Source organism: Thunnus albacares, chromosome 16 (genome assembly GCF_914725855.1).
Source record: "Thunnus albacares chromosome 16, fThuAlb1.1, whole genome shotgun sequence".
Lineage (NCBI taxonomy): Eukaryota > Metazoa > Chordata > Actinopteri > Scombriformes > Scombridae > Thunnus > Thunnus albacares.
In genome coordinates, this window is record NC_058121.1 from 25,006,034 (window position 1) to 25,024,870 (window position 18,837).

The 18,837-nt window shown below is 37.1% G+C and overlaps 1 protein-coding gene across 1 annotated transcript in view; it reads right to left on the reverse strand.

Moving 5' to 3' along the window:
* cd109 (CD109 molecule) overlaps positions 1 to 18,459 on the reverse strand; it is a 34,424-nt gene extending 15,965 nt beyond the window's left edge. Inside the window, exons 1-20 of the mRNA XM_044329985.1 lie at positions 18,371 to 18,459; positions 15,732 to 15,898; positions 15,596 to 15,624; positions 14,748 to 14,984; positions 13,561 to 13,686; positions 12,230 to 12,269; positions 11,539 to 11,620; positions 11,293 to 11,386; positions 10,769 to 10,910; positions 9,649 to 9,758; positions 7,568 to 7,849; positions 6,761 to 6,862; positions 6,567 to 6,629; positions 5,919 to 6,092; positions 5,297 to 5,449; positions 4,562 to 4,651; positions 2,922 to 2,991; positions 2,712 to 2,829; positions 1,120 to 1,237; positions 703 to 816 (exon numbers count right to left, since the gene is read on the reverse strand). Coding sequence (XP_044185920.1) covers positions 703 to 816; positions 1,120 to 1,237; positions 2,712 to 2,829; positions 2,922 to 2,991; positions 4,562 to 4,651; positions 5,297 to 5,449; positions 5,919 to 6,092; positions 6,567 to 6,629; positions 6,761 to 6,862; positions 7,568 to 7,849; positions 9,649 to 9,758; positions 10,769 to 10,910; positions 11,293 to 11,386; positions 11,539 to 11,620; positions 12,230 to 12,269; positions 13,561 to 13,686; positions 14,748 to 14,984; positions 15,596 to 15,624; positions 15,732 to 15,898; positions 18,371 to 18,441 — 2,382 coding nt within the window. The 5' untranslated portion in view covers positions 18,442 to 18,459. The remainder of the gene's footprint in view (positions 1 to 702; positions 817 to 1,119; positions 1,238 to 2,711; positions 2,830 to 2,921; positions 2,992 to 4,561; positions 4,652 to 5,296; positions 5,450 to 5,918; positions 6,093 to 6,566; positions 6,630 to 6,760; positions 6,863 to 7,567; positions 7,850 to 9,648; positions 9,759 to 10,768; positions 10,911 to 11,292; positions 11,387 to 11,538; positions 11,621 to 12,229; positions 12,270 to 13,560; positions 13,687 to 14,747; positions 14,985 to 15,595; positions 15,625 to 15,731; positions 15,899 to 18,370) is intronic.
* Between the last annotated feature and the right edge of the window lie 378 nt (positions 18,460 to 18,837).

Consider the following 18,837-nt stretch of genomic DNA (forward strand, 5'->3'; position numbering starts at 1 on the left):
AAACACAACAGCTCTCTGAGAGTTTGATGAGATCTTTTATGAAACTTTTATGTGTTGAAGGACTTAAAGATTAAAGAGGACCAGGGCCATGTCTTTATCGTGTGACAGTTGTACAAAATGTTACAACCGCTGATGCCACATTGGGTTATTGCAACTTGACACCTAAAATAAACCCACTAACCCTGTGAACCACTTTCATTCCACGACCTGCACCTGTAATCCAACACCTGTTATATTCTGCTGTTGGTACACAGTGACATATGTCACACTCTCAGATTCAACTGACCGATTTAAGGAGATATTTCCTGGAACATCACTTTTATCCTTCTTTTATATTCTGTCTTCATGTGCTACATTATGACACATGGATTAACAGCAACCAAAGAACTGCTGCAGTCCACCCTTTTCCATTTTTAATAAGGAAAAATAAGAATATAGAAATCACTAAAGTGTTTGCTTGAATTGGTAACACTACAGCAACAGAATCAGGAAGTGACACAAGCTCAGGGTGCTGAAATAAAACACCTGATTTTTTGAATTTTGCTCAAGTAGGTTCCTGGGTGCTCTAAGTGCTCAATCACACCAGCATTCAACCAACATTTTGCCTTATTAACAACATTGAATCCAGGAGAAAACTAAACTTTCTTGGCACACTCTGTCCATCCATCCCTGCTGTGTAAAGAGAAGCAGAAAGGTGCTCACGTCCAGGTCCTGTGGGAGGTAGTTGAACAGAATGACCTCCAGCAAAAGCTCCTCTCCTCGGATGATGAAGGCCGGCAGATTCAAGGAAAGGAAGAAATCCTGGAACACTGTGAGCTGCAGGAAGGTCACATGGAAACTGCTAAAAAAAAAAACACTCTACACACATCCTAACCAAACGACATGCAATGCCAATAACAAGGCTAATACCAACAACAGAAAACAATAATGCAAAGAATTTAAAGGGTTAAAAACACTTGAAATAGAGGGAGAAGGGAGTAAAATAATACTGAAACAACACTAAATATAGATATGAAAATTCATGTAAAAAAGCATGGACAAAATGGGGAAAAGGGAGGTTTGTCAAAGTATTGAGTATTATTCTATCTTTGAAGGAAGTCATTGAAGTGATGTAAATACCTCTACAGGTTGCTCTACGATGCCCAGACCGAGGTTCTCAGACATGACACAGGCAGTGGCTGACCAAGTGGTGATGCTGTCTGGTACAGTCAGTTTTATCTCTTGTGTGTCTGAATTACTGCAAAAAAGTAATATTATAAAAAAAAGAAGAAGAAAACCACAATGTGTCCAAAATGATGTGATGATTGATGTGTTTACACAAGAAAAATGTCAGTTTTATGATCAAATGATTGCAGAGAACAAACAGTTCCCCACAGCTTAATTAACCGCCCCAAATATATTATTGTCTGCAACTGGTCAAATGTGGTACAAGATTTAATGCAAACTGCCTGTTTTTGGTTTACTGACATAGAGGTTTTTAGTATAACTTTGTTTTTATGTTCTTCTTCTGGATCTGGACGTCACAGCAGTATAAACACAAGCAAACCGCAAATTATGTGCCATAGCACACAAACTGAAAAGCACAAATTGGGGCAAGGCAGGAGGGCAAACTTCCCAATGAAAGCTTGATTCAGCCACAGTCTTTTATCCCTGTTGTTCCTTCAGGAGCCACTGATCTGAAAATATGTCTGGCTCGAATATAATGTAATATCTTGGATCCCCTCATTATATTGTATGATGCCAGTTTTGGAAATTGTTGTGTTACCTGTTTTTAAATTGATTTGTATATATATATATATGAAGCAAAATTGAAACCTTGTTTTTGAATTGTTTTGAGGTGAAGAAGTATTAGAATAAATATCAGTATTATCAGCGTACAGTGTGATTTTGCAGTTAATACAGTGTAATTAAAGTACCAACCAGTGGTTTTACCTGTTTTACTCCACTGATTTGATTTGAAGTGTTATAAACTTGACGAGCTACTGACTCCATAAAAAGTAAAACAAAGTCAATACATTTTTCCATGTGGCTAATTTCACTAATTACTCCCATTTTAAAAGTTATGTTCCATTTCCAAATGCATAGATTTATAATGGAAATTGTGGCGATGTCTGCTTGAATCAAGTTGTGGTTGTATGCTAGCACATCATTTCCACTCAGACTTCTCTCTCTTTACCAAAGTATGCATTTTCTGGCTCCAGTGGTAAATTCCCGGCTCCAAAAAAATGTCCCCTCAGAAAACCTTGGGTGATGTCACAGACCCTTTGATGTCTTTATATAGACTATGTGGGCAGCACATCATCCTCCATTATACTGAAACATATGTGCTACTGTGCTTCCCCCTAAATCTCTAACAATGAATTACACCCTGGACTTCACCAAGACAGTATATCCTGTCTTAAAGAGTAACTTAATGCTTCCTGAAAATCTTGTTTTGTTGATGTACAGATGTACTTCAGGACATAGTGACATCACTGTTGGGTGTTTTTACAGGTACAACAAAGCACACATCTAATCACTGATGTCAGCTGTGGTAAGAGGTGAAACAAGCTAGAAACTTTCAACCAGAGAGGGCAATAAAACACTGGGTTTCTGTCTGCTGTTTAGCTACTCTTTAAGTTGACTTTTAAAACAAAATGGTCCAGAGTGAATCTTCAAAAACCAGCAATATGGTAATTATTGTATGGGTTGGTGTTTTTATGCTGTTTCACCCTGTGTTGGTATCCATCCAAATCCACGTCTCTGGAAAGTTCCAGCGCTCTCGTGGCTCCTGTTCTTGCTCCATATGTAGACTATCTGTCAGGGAGAAGGCATGAATTCCCTCCCCTGCTGTGGAGAAGATGAGTGTCAGTTATGTTAGCATCGCATAGTCAGAATATTCAAAACAGTTAAATAATTTTTGATTAATTTTTAAAACTTACGAAATTCAGGCCTCAGCCGATGCTCCGACATGTGCAAACTGGCATCAGTCAGCGCCACGAGATTACACATCTGGGCAAAAACATGGAGGATAGCAAACACATTTCACTCAACATTTGGCAGGAACACTTATAACCCAAACAGCCCAAACAGTATAAATACTACTGAAATTAAATGAGGACAAAACACAAGTCATTGTAATTGGTGCAGAATCAAAGCAAGACAGAGTTCTATTTGGTCTTAAAACTCTGGAAAAAATAGGTTCACTCAGAAGCTAAATGTCAGGGTGTCACCATAGATCATGCCTAAAGTTTTAGAAAGCACTTTGACAATAGCAAGACGGTATTTTTCCACCTAAAAAATATTGCTGAAGCCAGACCAGAAATTTCTTCATGCACTTGTTTTCTCTCGTCTTGACTATTAAGTGCTCTTTACCTGGACTTAAGAAATCAATGAACAGACTTCAGCTCGTACAAAATGCAGCTGCCAGGTTCAACTAAAACATGCAAAAAAAGAGCACATCACACCCATATTAGCATCTTTACACTGGCTCCCTGTCTCTTTTAGAATGAATTTAAAAATTGTATTGCTAGTTTACAAGGCCCTGAATGGTTTCGCACCTCCATACATGTAGCCACTGCCTGAAGTCACTGAACACGACAGCACTAAAAGAACCAGCAGTTAAGACAAATAAGTGTGGAGAGGCAGCTTTTTCTTATTATAGACCAAAACTGTGGAACAACTCATAAATATCTGACATGCAACTTCCTTTCAGAAACATCTCAAGACCTCCCTTTTTAATCTTGCTTAGTAGCCTGTTTAAACTTTTATTTCCTTACCTATTTTATTGAATCTTACTGAAATATCTGTTTTATTTCTGTTATTATGAATTCATCTACTCATATTTACTCACCTTTTATTTATTTTTATTTATGTCTTGTCTTTTTTCTATTTTTTTTCAGCTTCTTTTTCTTTGCCTTCTTTTGTTTGTTTTGTCTCACATCAGTGTTTCATGTATATCATTTCATGCAAAGATCATTTGCAAACTGTTATGAGCAAATTAAAACATTTCATGAAATTACTGATAGAAATGATGGATAAACCTACAAAAAGAAGACCAAGTTATAATAAATCCGAGCATCCTGCTGCTTTTACCACTTACCACAATAATTTCTGTGAATGCTTTCCTCAGCATGCAGCAGAAGGAATTTATTATCATCATTTCTACGCTGTATTTAAGGGAATATACTGTTTAATTTCTCAGTCATAGAGAAAATGGAGTAACAAGTGGTCACAACTTTAAGAGGTTTCTGACACAACTATACAGTTGACATACAGTAATGAAGGACATGGGGTATCTGTCATTTAATACTTGAATAAAATGTTAAATGGAGTCTGGAAAAGGAATATTCTGTGCATGTAACATCCTCATTGTGTCTATGAAGACAACAAATATTTATGTACCAGCAATGACCCTGTATGATGAAAATACACTACAAATTACAGTTAAAATATCCAAAAACAGAAAAAAAGTAAAAGCAAGACAGAGAGTTCAAAAAGAGTTGAAAATGCTTGAGTAAAAAGGAACTTCATACAGCATTTTAGAGACAGAAAAAACAGATATCTCTCTGGGGAGGCTGACCATGAAGATGGAGTATGGATCTCCCATTGTCAACAAGTCAGAGTAGGCGTCCGCCTTGGAAACGCTGTACTCCTCCATCTCCTTCAGTACCTGTGAAAGCAACACCAACATCCTCAGATCTGCTAGTGTCACATCACACAAAGACCAACAAAGCAGCCTGGGACACAAAAAGAACACTTATTGTTTAAAACCTGTGTGACTGAGCTGGGACAAACCAGTTCATGGTGCCTCAGTTCATAATGAACTGATACTGGGGTGTGGGCGGCTGATAGGGTTTCATAGGTGTACCTGGAGGGGATGTTGTTCCGGGAAAAATGTGAAGGTGGCAGACATATAGCAGGAAAACTGTCACTGACGGAAAATATTAAACTGGAGAGGGCCGCAGGGAGTTATGGAAGCTTCTGGTATTCACAGCTCATAGGATGGACTGTTGTAAATGGCAAAGCGCATTATATGACCATCAAGTAGACATGTGACAAACATGTGTGTAAACATGTGACTCAAGGCTCCTAGATTTATCTCTTTATTTATCTCTTTGACTGAGGGTCAGATTGAAGTCACAGCGAGCTGCTTCACTTTCAGTGTGAAACAAAATAGTAGCGAATTAATTTAAAAATAATAAGCATAGTTAAAAAGTTATTTTTCTATTCCACGAAAGCAAAGAGGAAGCTCTTGAAAACTTTGGGTTTTGACAAAATTTAACAGTTCAGGCTTTGCCTCAGCAATTGTTCTCACCGTCTCCTTGGTGATGTCATTGTGTGACCCCGCCCACTGTGTTGCCTTGTCAACCACCAGGATCCCGACCAGAGAGCTGGGCTCCGCCACCTTGACCTTCAGTGTGACCTCTTCAGCCGGCCTCCTCGTGAGCTCACTCCAGCTCAGAGACACCTGTCGATCGCAGATCAGTCGTTTATCATCATGACATCACACAGAGGCAAAAACACTGTTACATCAGGCAAAGAGGCCATCAGGGGTTCCTCTTGAAGACTGGTTTGCAGATGTGGTACATGTTGACATCCTTGTATTTTTGGCTAAAACACTGTCAAACTGTTCAAAATTAAGCCATCAAAACAACAGCATGAATTCATATGACAAAGGAAAAGCTTCAAAAGACGAGTATGTGTTTACCTTCCAATCGATCCCCTAATTAGCGATGTTGTCCATGAAAACAGAGTTGTATTGCCAACATTCTCTCCACAATGTAATTAGATCCTGACTGTGTTGTCTTTTGTGATCTTTTTAATCACTAGTTAATGGTTAATGGTCATTTATATACTGTTATGATGTCGGTTGTTAAACAGGGTCAATTTTTTTTTTAATTAAGCAAAAATCAAAACCACTCAAGACAATAAATCACCTGGTTTTGTAAAGTTTGGGTGATGGGCAGCTGGATCACGTCATTGATGATCTCTCCATTTGGATGCACACAGTAGACGATGATGCAGGCGAGAGGAGCCCAGGTGATTTCTGGGACCAGAGTTAGATCACCAGAGCTTTTTCCAGCAGAAACTATCTGACCTCTGGACTTCACCTTCACACACAGAAAACAGGCGTAAGGCCTCACTGAAATTTATGTTTAAAATGGTAGATTAAGGAGGGTCACCTTACATCACTGTATCATATCCTGTCTGTCCAGCTTACTAATTGTTCTATAAGCTTGATTGTTTCTGTTTCTCTTTTATAGTTTTATACTGCTGCATTAATTGATTTGTAGCTACTAGGGGGGCAGAAAACTCCAAGATAACCTAACAGACATAATAACACCACAAGTTAGTTAAAACACAGTATTTTTCCAAATGTAATATGCAATTTGTTATACAAGTTGTAAATTAGACAACATAAAACAGTTTGAAACAGTACGAACAGCAGTGTAAAAATAAATCATGCAAATCTAGTCTAACTAATATAGAAATATCTTATTCATTCCACACTATAAGTAACTGTAAATGAACAATAGGGTAAATTAATTAAATGCAATATATTGTAAATAAATGAAGGCACTTACCATGTAGTGAATCTCAGTCATTGGAAAATTCCTCTCAATGTGCAGCAGGAAGGATGAACCAACCTGAAGGAAGAGAAAATAGGATATTGTGAAGTGAGTATTTCAGTTTATGTAGATCACTGATTTCCACAAAGCTCATGGACAGGACTTTATGGCACAGATTGTACTTTGTTTCTTATGTTCCACGTGATTACCTCTGGAGGTCTGGAGGGTTTCTGGATCTGCAGGTAGGAGTGACTAGGTGATGTGTAGCTTCTATAGAGCTGTAGAGTGTTTTGGCTATCCTCAAAAGAAGCCTGAAAACAACATAACAAAACAGATAAATATGTGAAAGAGAAATTTTTTTCTTCTGGCAGATGCCAAACTTTCTTTGGCATCTGCAGGTAATTTAAGGTTGCCTTTTTTTCTTTTTCCACCTCCCACCTACACTGATCAGTTACAGATTGCTGAATAGTTCAAAATTACCAATTGCCTAACGTAGTAACATTACCCATTAGGATGTCCTGATCATGCTTTTTTGCACTAGTAGATATATTTTCCAAATGATAAGCTTATATCAATCAATTAAAAAATAGCCTTGATTGGTCCTGATATCTATTGGCTCAGGACATCCAGAAATCTGTAAACATGGTTTTTACTTTTTGTTTACTTCTATGCAGACGATACACTGCTTTACATTATAATGTATATCGTCAAGATGAAGACTCAAGAATCAAGACATTCCGCATCAAATGTAATCACTGTTTTGGGATGTACTGTTATGGCAGTTAGTATACAACACAATAAAGTATTTTGCTGTTTTTGCAATTAGAAATAATGTGGAAAGTGTACCAAAAAGCTGCTGCCAGTTTTCCACATTATGAGTACAATACTTTCCTGAGGATTGACTACTTTAATATTTCCGTCTGTTCCATCAAGAATTGCATTGTGGGAGAGACATTAAGTCCACCTCATTTGTCATTTTTGTAGTACAAAAGTACTTGTCTTAAAGTGTTTCTTACATCAATAGTGAGTGTAGCAGTTTCATTCATGAGCTGGATGTAGAGGGGTATGATTCCATCTGGAGCGAGAGGAAACTCCATGTCTTGGGCTGCTGTCTCCTCTGGACTGGGATGCACAATTTCCGAAGGATCTGATATGTTCTGTCGACGTGGGACCATTTCTTCCATCTTGTCCATTTTCCAACTCCATGGACTTTGCTTTTGCTGCATCACTGACACTTTAACGGTCTTCCGTTGATCCTCTAGTGACAACGGCTGATTGTTGTATGTGGATATTTTTAGCTACAAAATGAGGAAACATTTCATAAAATGCTTTCAGATTGAATTATAGAAAGAAATATAGAGCACTGTGTGAAATCTACTGTGTATCTACTGGCTCTGGTCTTTATGTAGCACTTTATTTGATAAGTTAAGTCATTCTGAATGTGAAACTGAGTGGTGAACCTTTTCTACTTTGCACTGAGAACTAGTCTTGGTGGCAAAGATGGAATGAAGTTTTATGATATCAAAAAGGTTTCCCTTCCACCTTAAGGAGTCATTTTTCTTTCTGTAATCATTCCTCCTGTTCATACTGAACATTAGAAGATCCCCTCATAATGCACTTACAATGTAAGTGATGGGGGACAAAATTCACAGTCCTCCTTCTGTGTAAAAATGTATTTAAAAGTTTATTTGAACATAACATGAAGCTTCACCCATCCAAATGAGTCAAATCAAGTAGATATTTTTCAGAGTTACAGTCTTTTTAGTGCTTAATGCCATCTTTTTGTTACAATCCCTCCACTGCAGCTCAACAGGAAATACTGTGAGACGCAAAGAGAAAAGTTTTTACCAAAAAGACTGTAACATATCCACTTTATTTGACTAACTCAGACTGCTGAAGCCTCATACTATCTTAAGTTACTTTAAGATAGTATGAGAACTTTTAAAGACATTTTTGCTCAAAATGAGGACTGTGGATTTTGGCCTCCATCATTTACATGGTAAGCGCATTTGGAGAGGATCTGCTAATGGTCAGTATGAACAGAAGGAATGATTACAGCCAGCAAAACCTGTTTCATTGTTTATTTGGGCACCTGACTGTTGTTTTAAGACAGTCAAAAATGTGAACCTGTCCTTTAATGTATGACCTGTATGGAATTAGTTGTATAGAGCCCTCATCATGAGTATATAACACTCTGTACATCTGAGGTATTCTGGTTCTGATACCATCTACTTGCTGATATATACTACATGTATATTTTGCCCTTGCAATTTCTTCTTGTAGTTTTTTTTTCTCATATTTCCCTTGCATTATTGTCTTGTACATGTGAATAAGTTTGGAATATTGTGATTACAAACTGTTTGGCCCATTTTTAAATTGCCTTTAGTGCCTTTTTCTACCTTAAACAGCTACATTGTGCCATATGTGATTTTGGGAAAATGTTCTTATCTAACATCCCTAGAGGGCCCTATTGTATGATGTGAACCAATTGTCTATAATATTGGTAGATTTATTATGTATGTTTACGATTGTAAGAGCTCAGTATTCCATTTGTTTTTATATTGGATGAGCTCATTGACCTTAATTTATATGCATATTTTCCCGAGTGAAAGCAGATAGTCTTTATATGTGCAGTGTTGTTTGCATGATGCTTTTTGTCTGTATTTTGCCTGATGAAGGTCTGAGGACCGAAAGTCATGTTATTAGTGAGTTCAAGTGATGAACAGTATGTGGGATTCTTTGGTTTTCTTTTCATGGCAAAGAGAGAAGCAAAGTGTTGCTCATTATAGCATTTTGTCTGACATTACCTTTTGTTTGCTTGTTTGATTGAATATTTATAGAGGGCAATGCATTGACATTTTGAAAACATCAATGAAATATGCCAGGGTCAGCGAATATTACTTCTGACATACCAATACAACCAAAACAGACAAAAGAAATTTAAAAAAAACCCATACTAAATATAGTAAATAAGTTTTAATAAGAGAGGAGCGTGTACGATGTGCATCAGAATACTTTGTTCTGACAATAAAATCAAACAATGAAAAACATCATGAACAAATTAGGGCAAATCTATAAAAGATGTTGCTTGCCTTACCCTGGCAGCGAAGTTCAAAGAAGGCCTTAGTACTTTGGGATAGCCATCAAAGGAAAGTTTATATCTATGTTTTGCCAAAGAAACCGTTGCTGTACTGTTATATGTGAGACCTGAAAGATGAGAAGCATTCACAGTGAAGTCAAGAACACACATATCTTATTAATATTCGACCTCCACTGCACTGCAAGCATCATTAATACTTTGATTTAAATAGCTATATGACTAATGATATTGACAGTAACTGAACAAATTAAATAACAATTAAATAACAGACCAAAACTTAAAGTCTAATGGACGACTTGCGTCCCCCAGAGGCTGCAGTGTTCATTACACTCCGCAGTAAGAAAGAATTGGACAGAAACAACATACTGATGTTTTAACTATTCTTACAGCCTCAACAGTAGTGCTAAAATTATAAAGTTTGTCCAGATTGTGGCGTTGGACAAAGGTCATAGTGTCATTAAAATCAGAAGGGTTCATCCACCTGGAGGCAGGAATGTGAGCAGCAGCTTTAAGTGCAATCTGCCTGATAGATTTTGAAATTTCCTGTGCACACATGGAAATCAGGGCCTAGAGGAAAAATCAAGATGCTAACAAAATTAGTGCGATTTATTATCTGGAAACCATGAATATCTGCAATAAATTTCATGGCAGTCTGGAAAATAGTTGTCCAGACATCACTGTCTTTAAGCTCTTAAATTATTTGGATTTTCTATTCTCTGTAAATTGCATTTTCCACCATGAAGGTCTAAATGTTGTTTCCAAGCTTTCTCCATCCTGCCAGGAATATAGTTCAGTTTGCAAAATAATGAATCCTTGTTCATTAAATTTATGACCCAAAAGAGGTCAAATGTGAAAATACTGAAGCTTAAAAAATCCACCAACAATTTGTTTTTGTACTGTAGAATGTAAACAGTGTCTTCTATGGCAGTTACAGCCTTGGATAAAGCAGACCCATAATGTGAATTACAATGGTTAATAAACTCTAATTGTCACCAATAAATAAACTTTATTATGGAACACACAATGTACTGGACTGATTACTGTTATATTTATCAATACAAAGGCCAATACATAAGCGTAGCCAGGAGGTGATGTTATCAAGATAAAAACCAATTACCTGTGAGATGTTCAGTCACATGAACCACAATCATTAGAAATTCATCATCCATGAATCCATCATTGAAGACCATTTCTAGAGCTCTTCTGCTCATTGGATGGTAGTCGGGAATATCAAACATGAAGTCTGCGGTGCCGTCAATCTAAAGCAAAGCAACACTAATGTCATTAAGGATATTTTTCATTGTTAATCTGTTAATTATATTTTTTCAGATTTCAGAAATTATGATAAATGTCCATCGCAAGTTACCGGATGCCGTTATAAACTTCAAAATTCTTATCTTGTCTCACCAACAGTACAAAAAGTAATTTATTTGTACTGACATAGAATGTTAAAAATAGTAAATTAGTAAAAAACAAAACATATTTACATAGGAAAAATGATAACACAAATACAGTTGTTATTTAGTTTATTTAGTGACTTTTAAGCTCAAGATAATGTGTAAACACCATGTTGCCTGAATGAATTCTGGTGTTATAATTCTGTTTGCTTCCAAATCAGGAGCTTTAAGTGGGTCTACACACCTCTTTGTTTTCATCGTAAGCCTCTTCAATACCATGAAAATGATGCAGAAACGTTATATTCATGAGTCCCTGAACAGGTTTCCCGTACATGTACCTGAGGTTGAAAACACAATAATCCTAAATAATCCTCAAATTTAATTCACAAGATTATTAATACACAAACATGGAATTGGAATTGGAATTGCATTGTATATGTAACAAAATATGTGTGAAAAGCAGAATATTACTGAGAAAAGAGGTTCTCACTTTGCTTTGACGGAGCCCCATAAAGTGTCCTGATGATAAATGACATTTGGAGCTTCAATCATAACCTCAAACTTTGGCAGAACTGCAAACAAACACACAAAGCATCGATTTTAGAGCTGCTGTACTTAAGTTCTTTGAGAAACTTACAACGTAGTACAAAGTCAAGAGGTTGTGATATGTAGCACAACAAGCTAGTGAAGCTGAAAACAGAACCACATTCTTGCACATGCTCAGTGGCATCTGCCTTACACAGAACTACTCTCCAGAGACTGAAACACGACCACTGTTATTAGTCTTTGGAGCCATTTCTAAACAAACTAACGTGACCAAACTCTTCATAATGAAGGATCATGTCACCCAGTGTAGCGGTGTGGCTCACTGATGTGTTTTTAATGGTTTTTGGACAACAACGGAGGTCTATGGCACAGAGGAATAAGATATATCAGGCTTTGGATACACACACAATACTTGTCAGTAGGATCAGTTCATTGTTGGTTTGGCCCTGCACATGAGTTTTTTTGACAATAAGAAAAATATGGAAAATCGCCACACTTATCCTTTAGAAGTTGGTGTTTTTACAGTGTTCAAAGAATGTTTACATGCAAGATAGAAAAGTTTATTTCTACATACAATCATCCGGCTTTCATTACACAAATAAAAGAAGACGTTCAGAAAGAGAAAACGTACGTACCATAATGTGCCACATTGAAATGTTTCTTACTGGAAACGCCCTGTAAAACAACAACAAAGCCCCTTAATTTAGGTAACGAAATGGTCAGTCCCACTAGTGGTAAAGATCTAAAACAAAAAAGTTGTCTCTTCATTTTTAATGCATGCAACAATTTTGTTTTCTGGTTTATTATAAGTATTACAGCAGTGAGAGGATGCTAGTATCGCTGCAGATGTTTACTCATGTTAAGAAAATTTTTGAGGTGGGGAGGACGGCTGAATCTTATATTTTGTTTTATAAAAAAACAACACCCTCCTAAACATTATTAATGTTTTCTTTGGACCTGCCCTTTGATTTTCCCCCTAATATTTAAAAATATTATATTCAAGGCAAACATAACAAAAACTGACACTCTATTTCTATAATATTTATAATATGTCGTTATTACATCCAAAAACTGGCTCAGGAGCCAGGCTACCCAATTTCAAATAATAAAAATTAAATAAAAAATAATAAATTATTAGATGTGATGATGCTATAGCCTTATAGTATGAGATCAGATGGCTATTAAATGCCATCAATAAATTGAAGAAAGCTGTGTACAGCATGCGTTCTCACTGGTATCCTTCATGGCAAGTGGAATAATAAATCAATGCCAGTTCTAGTAGATTCCAGTGGACTCCCAGGTCAAGTTGAGTCTTACAAATAACAAACTGAGTTGGAAATCATAAATTTCATGTCTGACTTGTGGCCAGGTTTCAAGCCTGCAGCTCTGGTAGAGAAAAAGTCATCTGTTTTCCTTGGATGAACTCCTTTTAAAACAAAGTGTGTAGTGTGTAATTTATTTCAAAGGCACTGAAAATATCTTTATCTCAACAAGGAAGTGAATTTGATACTCAGTCGTCACAAATTATATTAAAGAATCTGGCAATAACACAAGACAGTTACAGTATATCCTTTACTGTGATGACCCCTGGGTGTTCCCAGGTTGTTTAAGTCCTGGCTGCAGCACAGCTCACTCTGCCCTCCCCTCCGGTTGTTCATTTTCGGTTTGGTTGCTTTAGTTATTTTGCTTTTATGCACTTGCCAACACCTACACACATACCCTCACCATTCATGCATCACACACCTCATACTGTTCTTACTGATCTCCACACTCCAAACATTAGGTATTTGTTAATTTGTTTATTTGATTTAATAACGTATCTTTCGTTTGAGCCAGGCCATAACACTTACACACTGTAATGATAGGTTATTCAACTTACATCCCAGTTCCATCCAAGAAATTCCTAGTTTAGTTCATACAGTCCTTATAAAAGCCTGGTTGACTGAGTGAGATGTCACAGACTTACATTGACTGTAGTGACGATGGTCCATTCACCCAGAGGAGGGTTTTCAGACAGCTGAAACTCTTTGGACACGACCCCGAGGACACCGTCCAGAGACAGCCACTGTCTGAGCAGGTTTCCCCTCGGATCCTGGATCAGGGAGAACATGGATAGAGAAAAATTAAATGATTATCCAGTGAAATAGAGAAATATGAGGGAAGTGTTTTCCCCATTCTGTACTCTCATTTCAAATGTTTCTTTAAATTATATTCTAATATTATTTAACATAGGACACTCCCAGGTAATGTAGCAACCCTATAGGTCATCTTTTGTTCTAAATACTACAATACCCATGAGCCTCAACCACTGTAACTATGGAGAAGAGGTGTGAATCAGAGCAGTATGGATTTTAAAACGTTCCATCATTGGAACAAAACACAACGTCATAGTAGAGGAACAAAAGGTTTAGTCCCCAGGGAAAGTTGTTGTAGTGGAAACGAGGTCTTTTTTTTGAGTTTTAAGTTTTTATGTACACAGGCTCATATCCTCGACATTTTCAATCAAAGAACCAGATATTTTCTAACGCAGTTGTTCATCTTGTGGACTGATGATTCTAGTGGGAGAGTTTCATGCTGATCCAAGCCGTAGAAATGCTCAATCTGTGACACTTGACATTGTCTATGGGAAAAATGGCAACACCTTACTTTAAGTCCTTCTATTTAGCATTTATAAGCAGTATATGAACAGTTAATAGATGGTTTATAAGTGTTTATTAATGTATTTGTCCACAACTATAACTCCTCCCGTGGGCATCCATAACCAGGTGCTGCTGTATAAACAGATAATGAATGAGTGTGGAAAAACCTATATTGAGATACAAACTTTACCATGTTTCCATGGACACAAGGGTGACGGGATATTGAAGAGACATTTATATTTTTAGGTGAGCTGTTCCTTTAAATGGATAGTCTTCTGGCAGCCAGACTGTTTGTAATTGTAAGTTAAAACAGTCTTTTAAAGAAAACAAGACAGAAACAACACCTTCCCAAATTCTGTCAGTAGTTGACTGACTTACTGCTGATGAAGATGTTTGATCATTGATACACTGAAATAAAAGGAAGCAATTTACCTATATAATGTGTTTGAAACATAATGTTGTAAAAGATTATGTTTTATTGTAAAAGATATATGTAGTCTGATGTCAGACTCACGTTGATGACGATGTCCACTGGGCTGAAGAAGGGTTTCCCGTCGGGGTGAATGGACACCGCTCTGATCTTCACCACCTGCCCGGGCAGATAGTTCATCTTGTCTGTCTGGATGAAGGTGGAGACACCTTTGGGATCAAAGCGCAGCTGCGTTGAGTTGGAGAAAACCTCGATGCTACCCACGTGACCTTTGACCTCCAGGCTGTAGGGGTGCCAGTAGCTTGACTCACTGTAGTGGATCTTCAGGGGAAGGACATGGAGATCAATGAGAAAGGAATTCAAACTGTAGAAACTTTATAATTTGATAATGTGATAATATGTCAAAGATTTGTGTTTTTCTGCCCCCTAGTGGGGAAAAACAAAATACTGCAGCTTTAACTACATTATTAACAGTAAATTTACCCTTATCACTGTCACTTTACACCTTTTAATAGTGTCATTTTCTCTCTATAGTTCCCTCTAAAAGATGTTCCTGTAATGTTTCATTGCTGCCAAAGAGGATGAGTTTTACAGGGACAGAAAAGGAACAAAAACTCAAACAAATACAAGAATTCAAAAGGGTTCTCAGGAACAAAATGAATGATGGAGACAGTGTGGTAAAAATGGCTGAACATTTGCATACTTTTTGGGTGAGCCCTTTCATTTTTTTTGCGTGTTGGCAAGAGATTGCTAAAGAAATATCAAACATTTTTGGAATATAAGTTGATTGGTCTTTTGTCACATTATCCCTATAAGCAAAATCCTGGATAAACTCATGGCTCAGGATGAGTATCTCTTTAAATACTTTTGGCTGCGAGCAAGAAAGATGACACAAAACTTTCAAAGCCAAAAAAATGATTTATGATACTCACAGGTGGCAAAGTCAGCAGCTTAGTCGAACCTTTAAACAGAGAATTTGTCAAATCAGTGTTGAATCATTTTACGGTGCAAGTATTTAAATCAGAAGACAATCTTTTGTTGATGCAAAACAAAATACAAAAGGTTTACCTCCTTCCACTGTAGCTGAGTTTGAGGACACGGTCTGGTTGCCATGAACGATGTGAGCAGACACGGTGACCTGAGACGCTGTCAGGATGGTGACTGATACTGATGCTGGGACTCCAGGTCGCAGAGCTCTGGGAGTCAGCAGCAGGTAGGACGGCTGAAGGTCAGGACTGAAAAACCAAACCAGCATGGAGAAATAAACATGTGGCTGTAAAAAGTTCATTTAAGCTACTTCCTACCCAATAATTAGTCTCTATGATGTTTAATATGTTTTGTAACAGGGACATTCTTTCTAGAAACATATGCTGATATTAGGTATCATTTTTCATACATTTCATTTATCTTTGTGCAGCTGTACTTATTAAAATTCATGTAGATATATGTGTAAGTGTGATTTTGCTTCTTGTGTTTGATGCTGGACTCTGATGCTCTGTGGTTTTCATGGACAGTATTGATATATATTTTGCTGTAAAAGTAATGAAAACTCATTTTTCAATGCTGTGAGCGTCACAGACTCAATTCCATTCACCTCCGTTGTATTGTGGTGGAGGCAGAAATCTTAAGAGACAGATATATGAAAGAGGTAAGTGAGAACACATGCTTTTGTAAGTTGAGTGAACTGACCCTTTAAGAAAAATGGCACCAAGAGGTGTAAAGCAAAAAAGACAAAAAAGAGAGAAAAGACAGAAATAGAACTGCTGCTTCTATAGCACTGAAAAGCTCGGATGAGTTTGCTGATATTCTATATTTTTCTTATTGTCAACAAATCCAATGAAAAGACCAAAACCAACAATGAGTTGATCTACTAACAAGTATGTATGTGATAGATCTTCTTCCTCTTTGCTGTCGAGCTTTATTGTTGTCCAGAAACTTTTAAAGGACAAGTTCACAATTTTTCAAGTCTGTCTTAAAACAACAGTCAGGCGCCCAAATGAACACTGAAACATGACGCTTATATGAGGCTTCAGCAGTCTGAGTTAGTCATATCAAGTGGATATCTGACACATTTACAGTCTTTTTAGCATCAAATTCCCTCTTTGTGTTTCCTCGGACAGTGTTTCCCTGTTGTAACAAAAAGAGGGACTTTGGCACTAAAAAGACTGTAACGTTGAAAGATATCTACTTGATTTGACTCATTTGGACGCTGAAGCTTCATATTAGCTTCAGATAAACTTTTAAATACATTTTTGCACAGGAGGACTGTGGATTTTGTCCCCCATCACTTCCATTGTAAGTGCATTATGAAGGGATCTTCTAATGGTCAGTATGAACAGGAGAAATAATTACAGCAAGAAAAACACAGTGTTTTTGTAGGTACCTCACTGTTGTTTTAGGACAGACTTAAAAAATTGTGAACCTTTCCTTTAAAAACACATCAGTGAGCCACGTCGCTGCACTGGGTGACATGTTCCTTCACCACCATGAACACAAGCTGTGACTTGATTTAGAGTCAATCACAGACACATCATCCTGCTGTCACAAATACTCATTAGATCAGTGGCTCTCAAACTTTTTCACAACAAGGACCACTAAACTTTCAGAAATTAGACCACAGACCCCCATCTGAAGATGGGAAGATTTTTGCTTTTAGATGTTTTATTAGAGAAAATGGATGAAACCCAGTCATTGTGTTAATTGGATGGAATTATAGTGAAAATAAATGATTCTCCTTTTTGCCAGACCACACTTAGAGAACCGCTGCACGAGAGCTCCAAATGTGGATTTGTCCGCCGCTAAAAATAGTCCCCAACATATACACTATTTCCTGCTGTTTGTTTGCTAAAAACTACAGTGACCAGCCGGTTTAGGAAATTACTGAAACTTTTTTAATCATGAAACTATCAATTTGTGAGCTGTTTTTAAAGATTTATGTCTTCAGTAGGAACCAGTTGGCTTGGAGCTGAGAGCCAGAGGACTGACACATTGTTGGTTTTAGTCTTTACATGGAATTTGTTGATATAAATGATATCACCAGCCTTATCTTTTAATATGCAATCATACATAATAATCATTATGATAAACAAAATTAAGATACATTGAAAACTCCAAAAGACTCCAAACATTAAAGCTCATACGAAAAGGTGTAACGTGTGTTATGTGATAAATTCAGTTTTAGATGTTATTGTTTTTATTTTGTTTTTCTTTTTTGGCAAGATGTCTTTAATGCACAATACATTTTTTGTGTCTTGTTATGTGTGCAAATAAAACAATAATAATAATTTTCCAACTAAAAGATGCAATAATGGATTTAAAATAATAATTTAAAAATATATATCTGGATAATTAATGTTTGCATAATTCAGTTCAGAGATCTTGAGCATTAAAAGTTAAGACTTCACATCAGGCAAAACTTTTCTTTCACCCTTGGTTTGGTAAGTTTATGTGTAAAGCACATTTCCCACAAAAGGGGATTCAAAGTGCTTTATATTGAGCATTAAAACATCAAATATGCATGAAAAATATTGAATTATAGTATTAATTTTATATTTAATCCCTAATTTGTATGTTTACCATGTACCACAAAGACATTACAGGATGTTAAGATCATAAATGAGTCCCAGTTTTGATAATTAATGATTGTCAGACAGACTGTTAAATTGTCCAGATGTTTTTCCCGGCTCTACCTGCACCTGTGCGTTTACCTGAGCGTGGTGGTCTGGGCGGCGGTGAAAACAATCAGGCTGAAGAATCCCCACACCTGGAGACGCTCCATTTGCGTGACTGAACCTCACTGAACAGATCTCCGCTCAGTGCTGGAGGCAGGTGATGTCAGCAGCGGTCTTCATACCTGCAGAGAGTGACCACACCTCCTGATACAGTATCACCTGATCAACTGAACCAGTGTCAGTTTCCCCCCCTCAGGGAGGCTTCATTGACGAGCTGAGATGGGTTTTTCCATACTGAGGATAATTACACTGTTTTTACTGATGTTCCTCTAAAAGAAAAAAAGATTTATGATGTCTGGACGGTATCTTTATTAGTCAAGTCTCACTGACAGCCATCGAGATGGTTCACATCACATCACAATGGTGGGAAATAACTAAGTACGTTTACTCAAGTGCTGTGCTTAAGTACAATTTTGAGGTACTTTAGTATTTCCATTTGATGC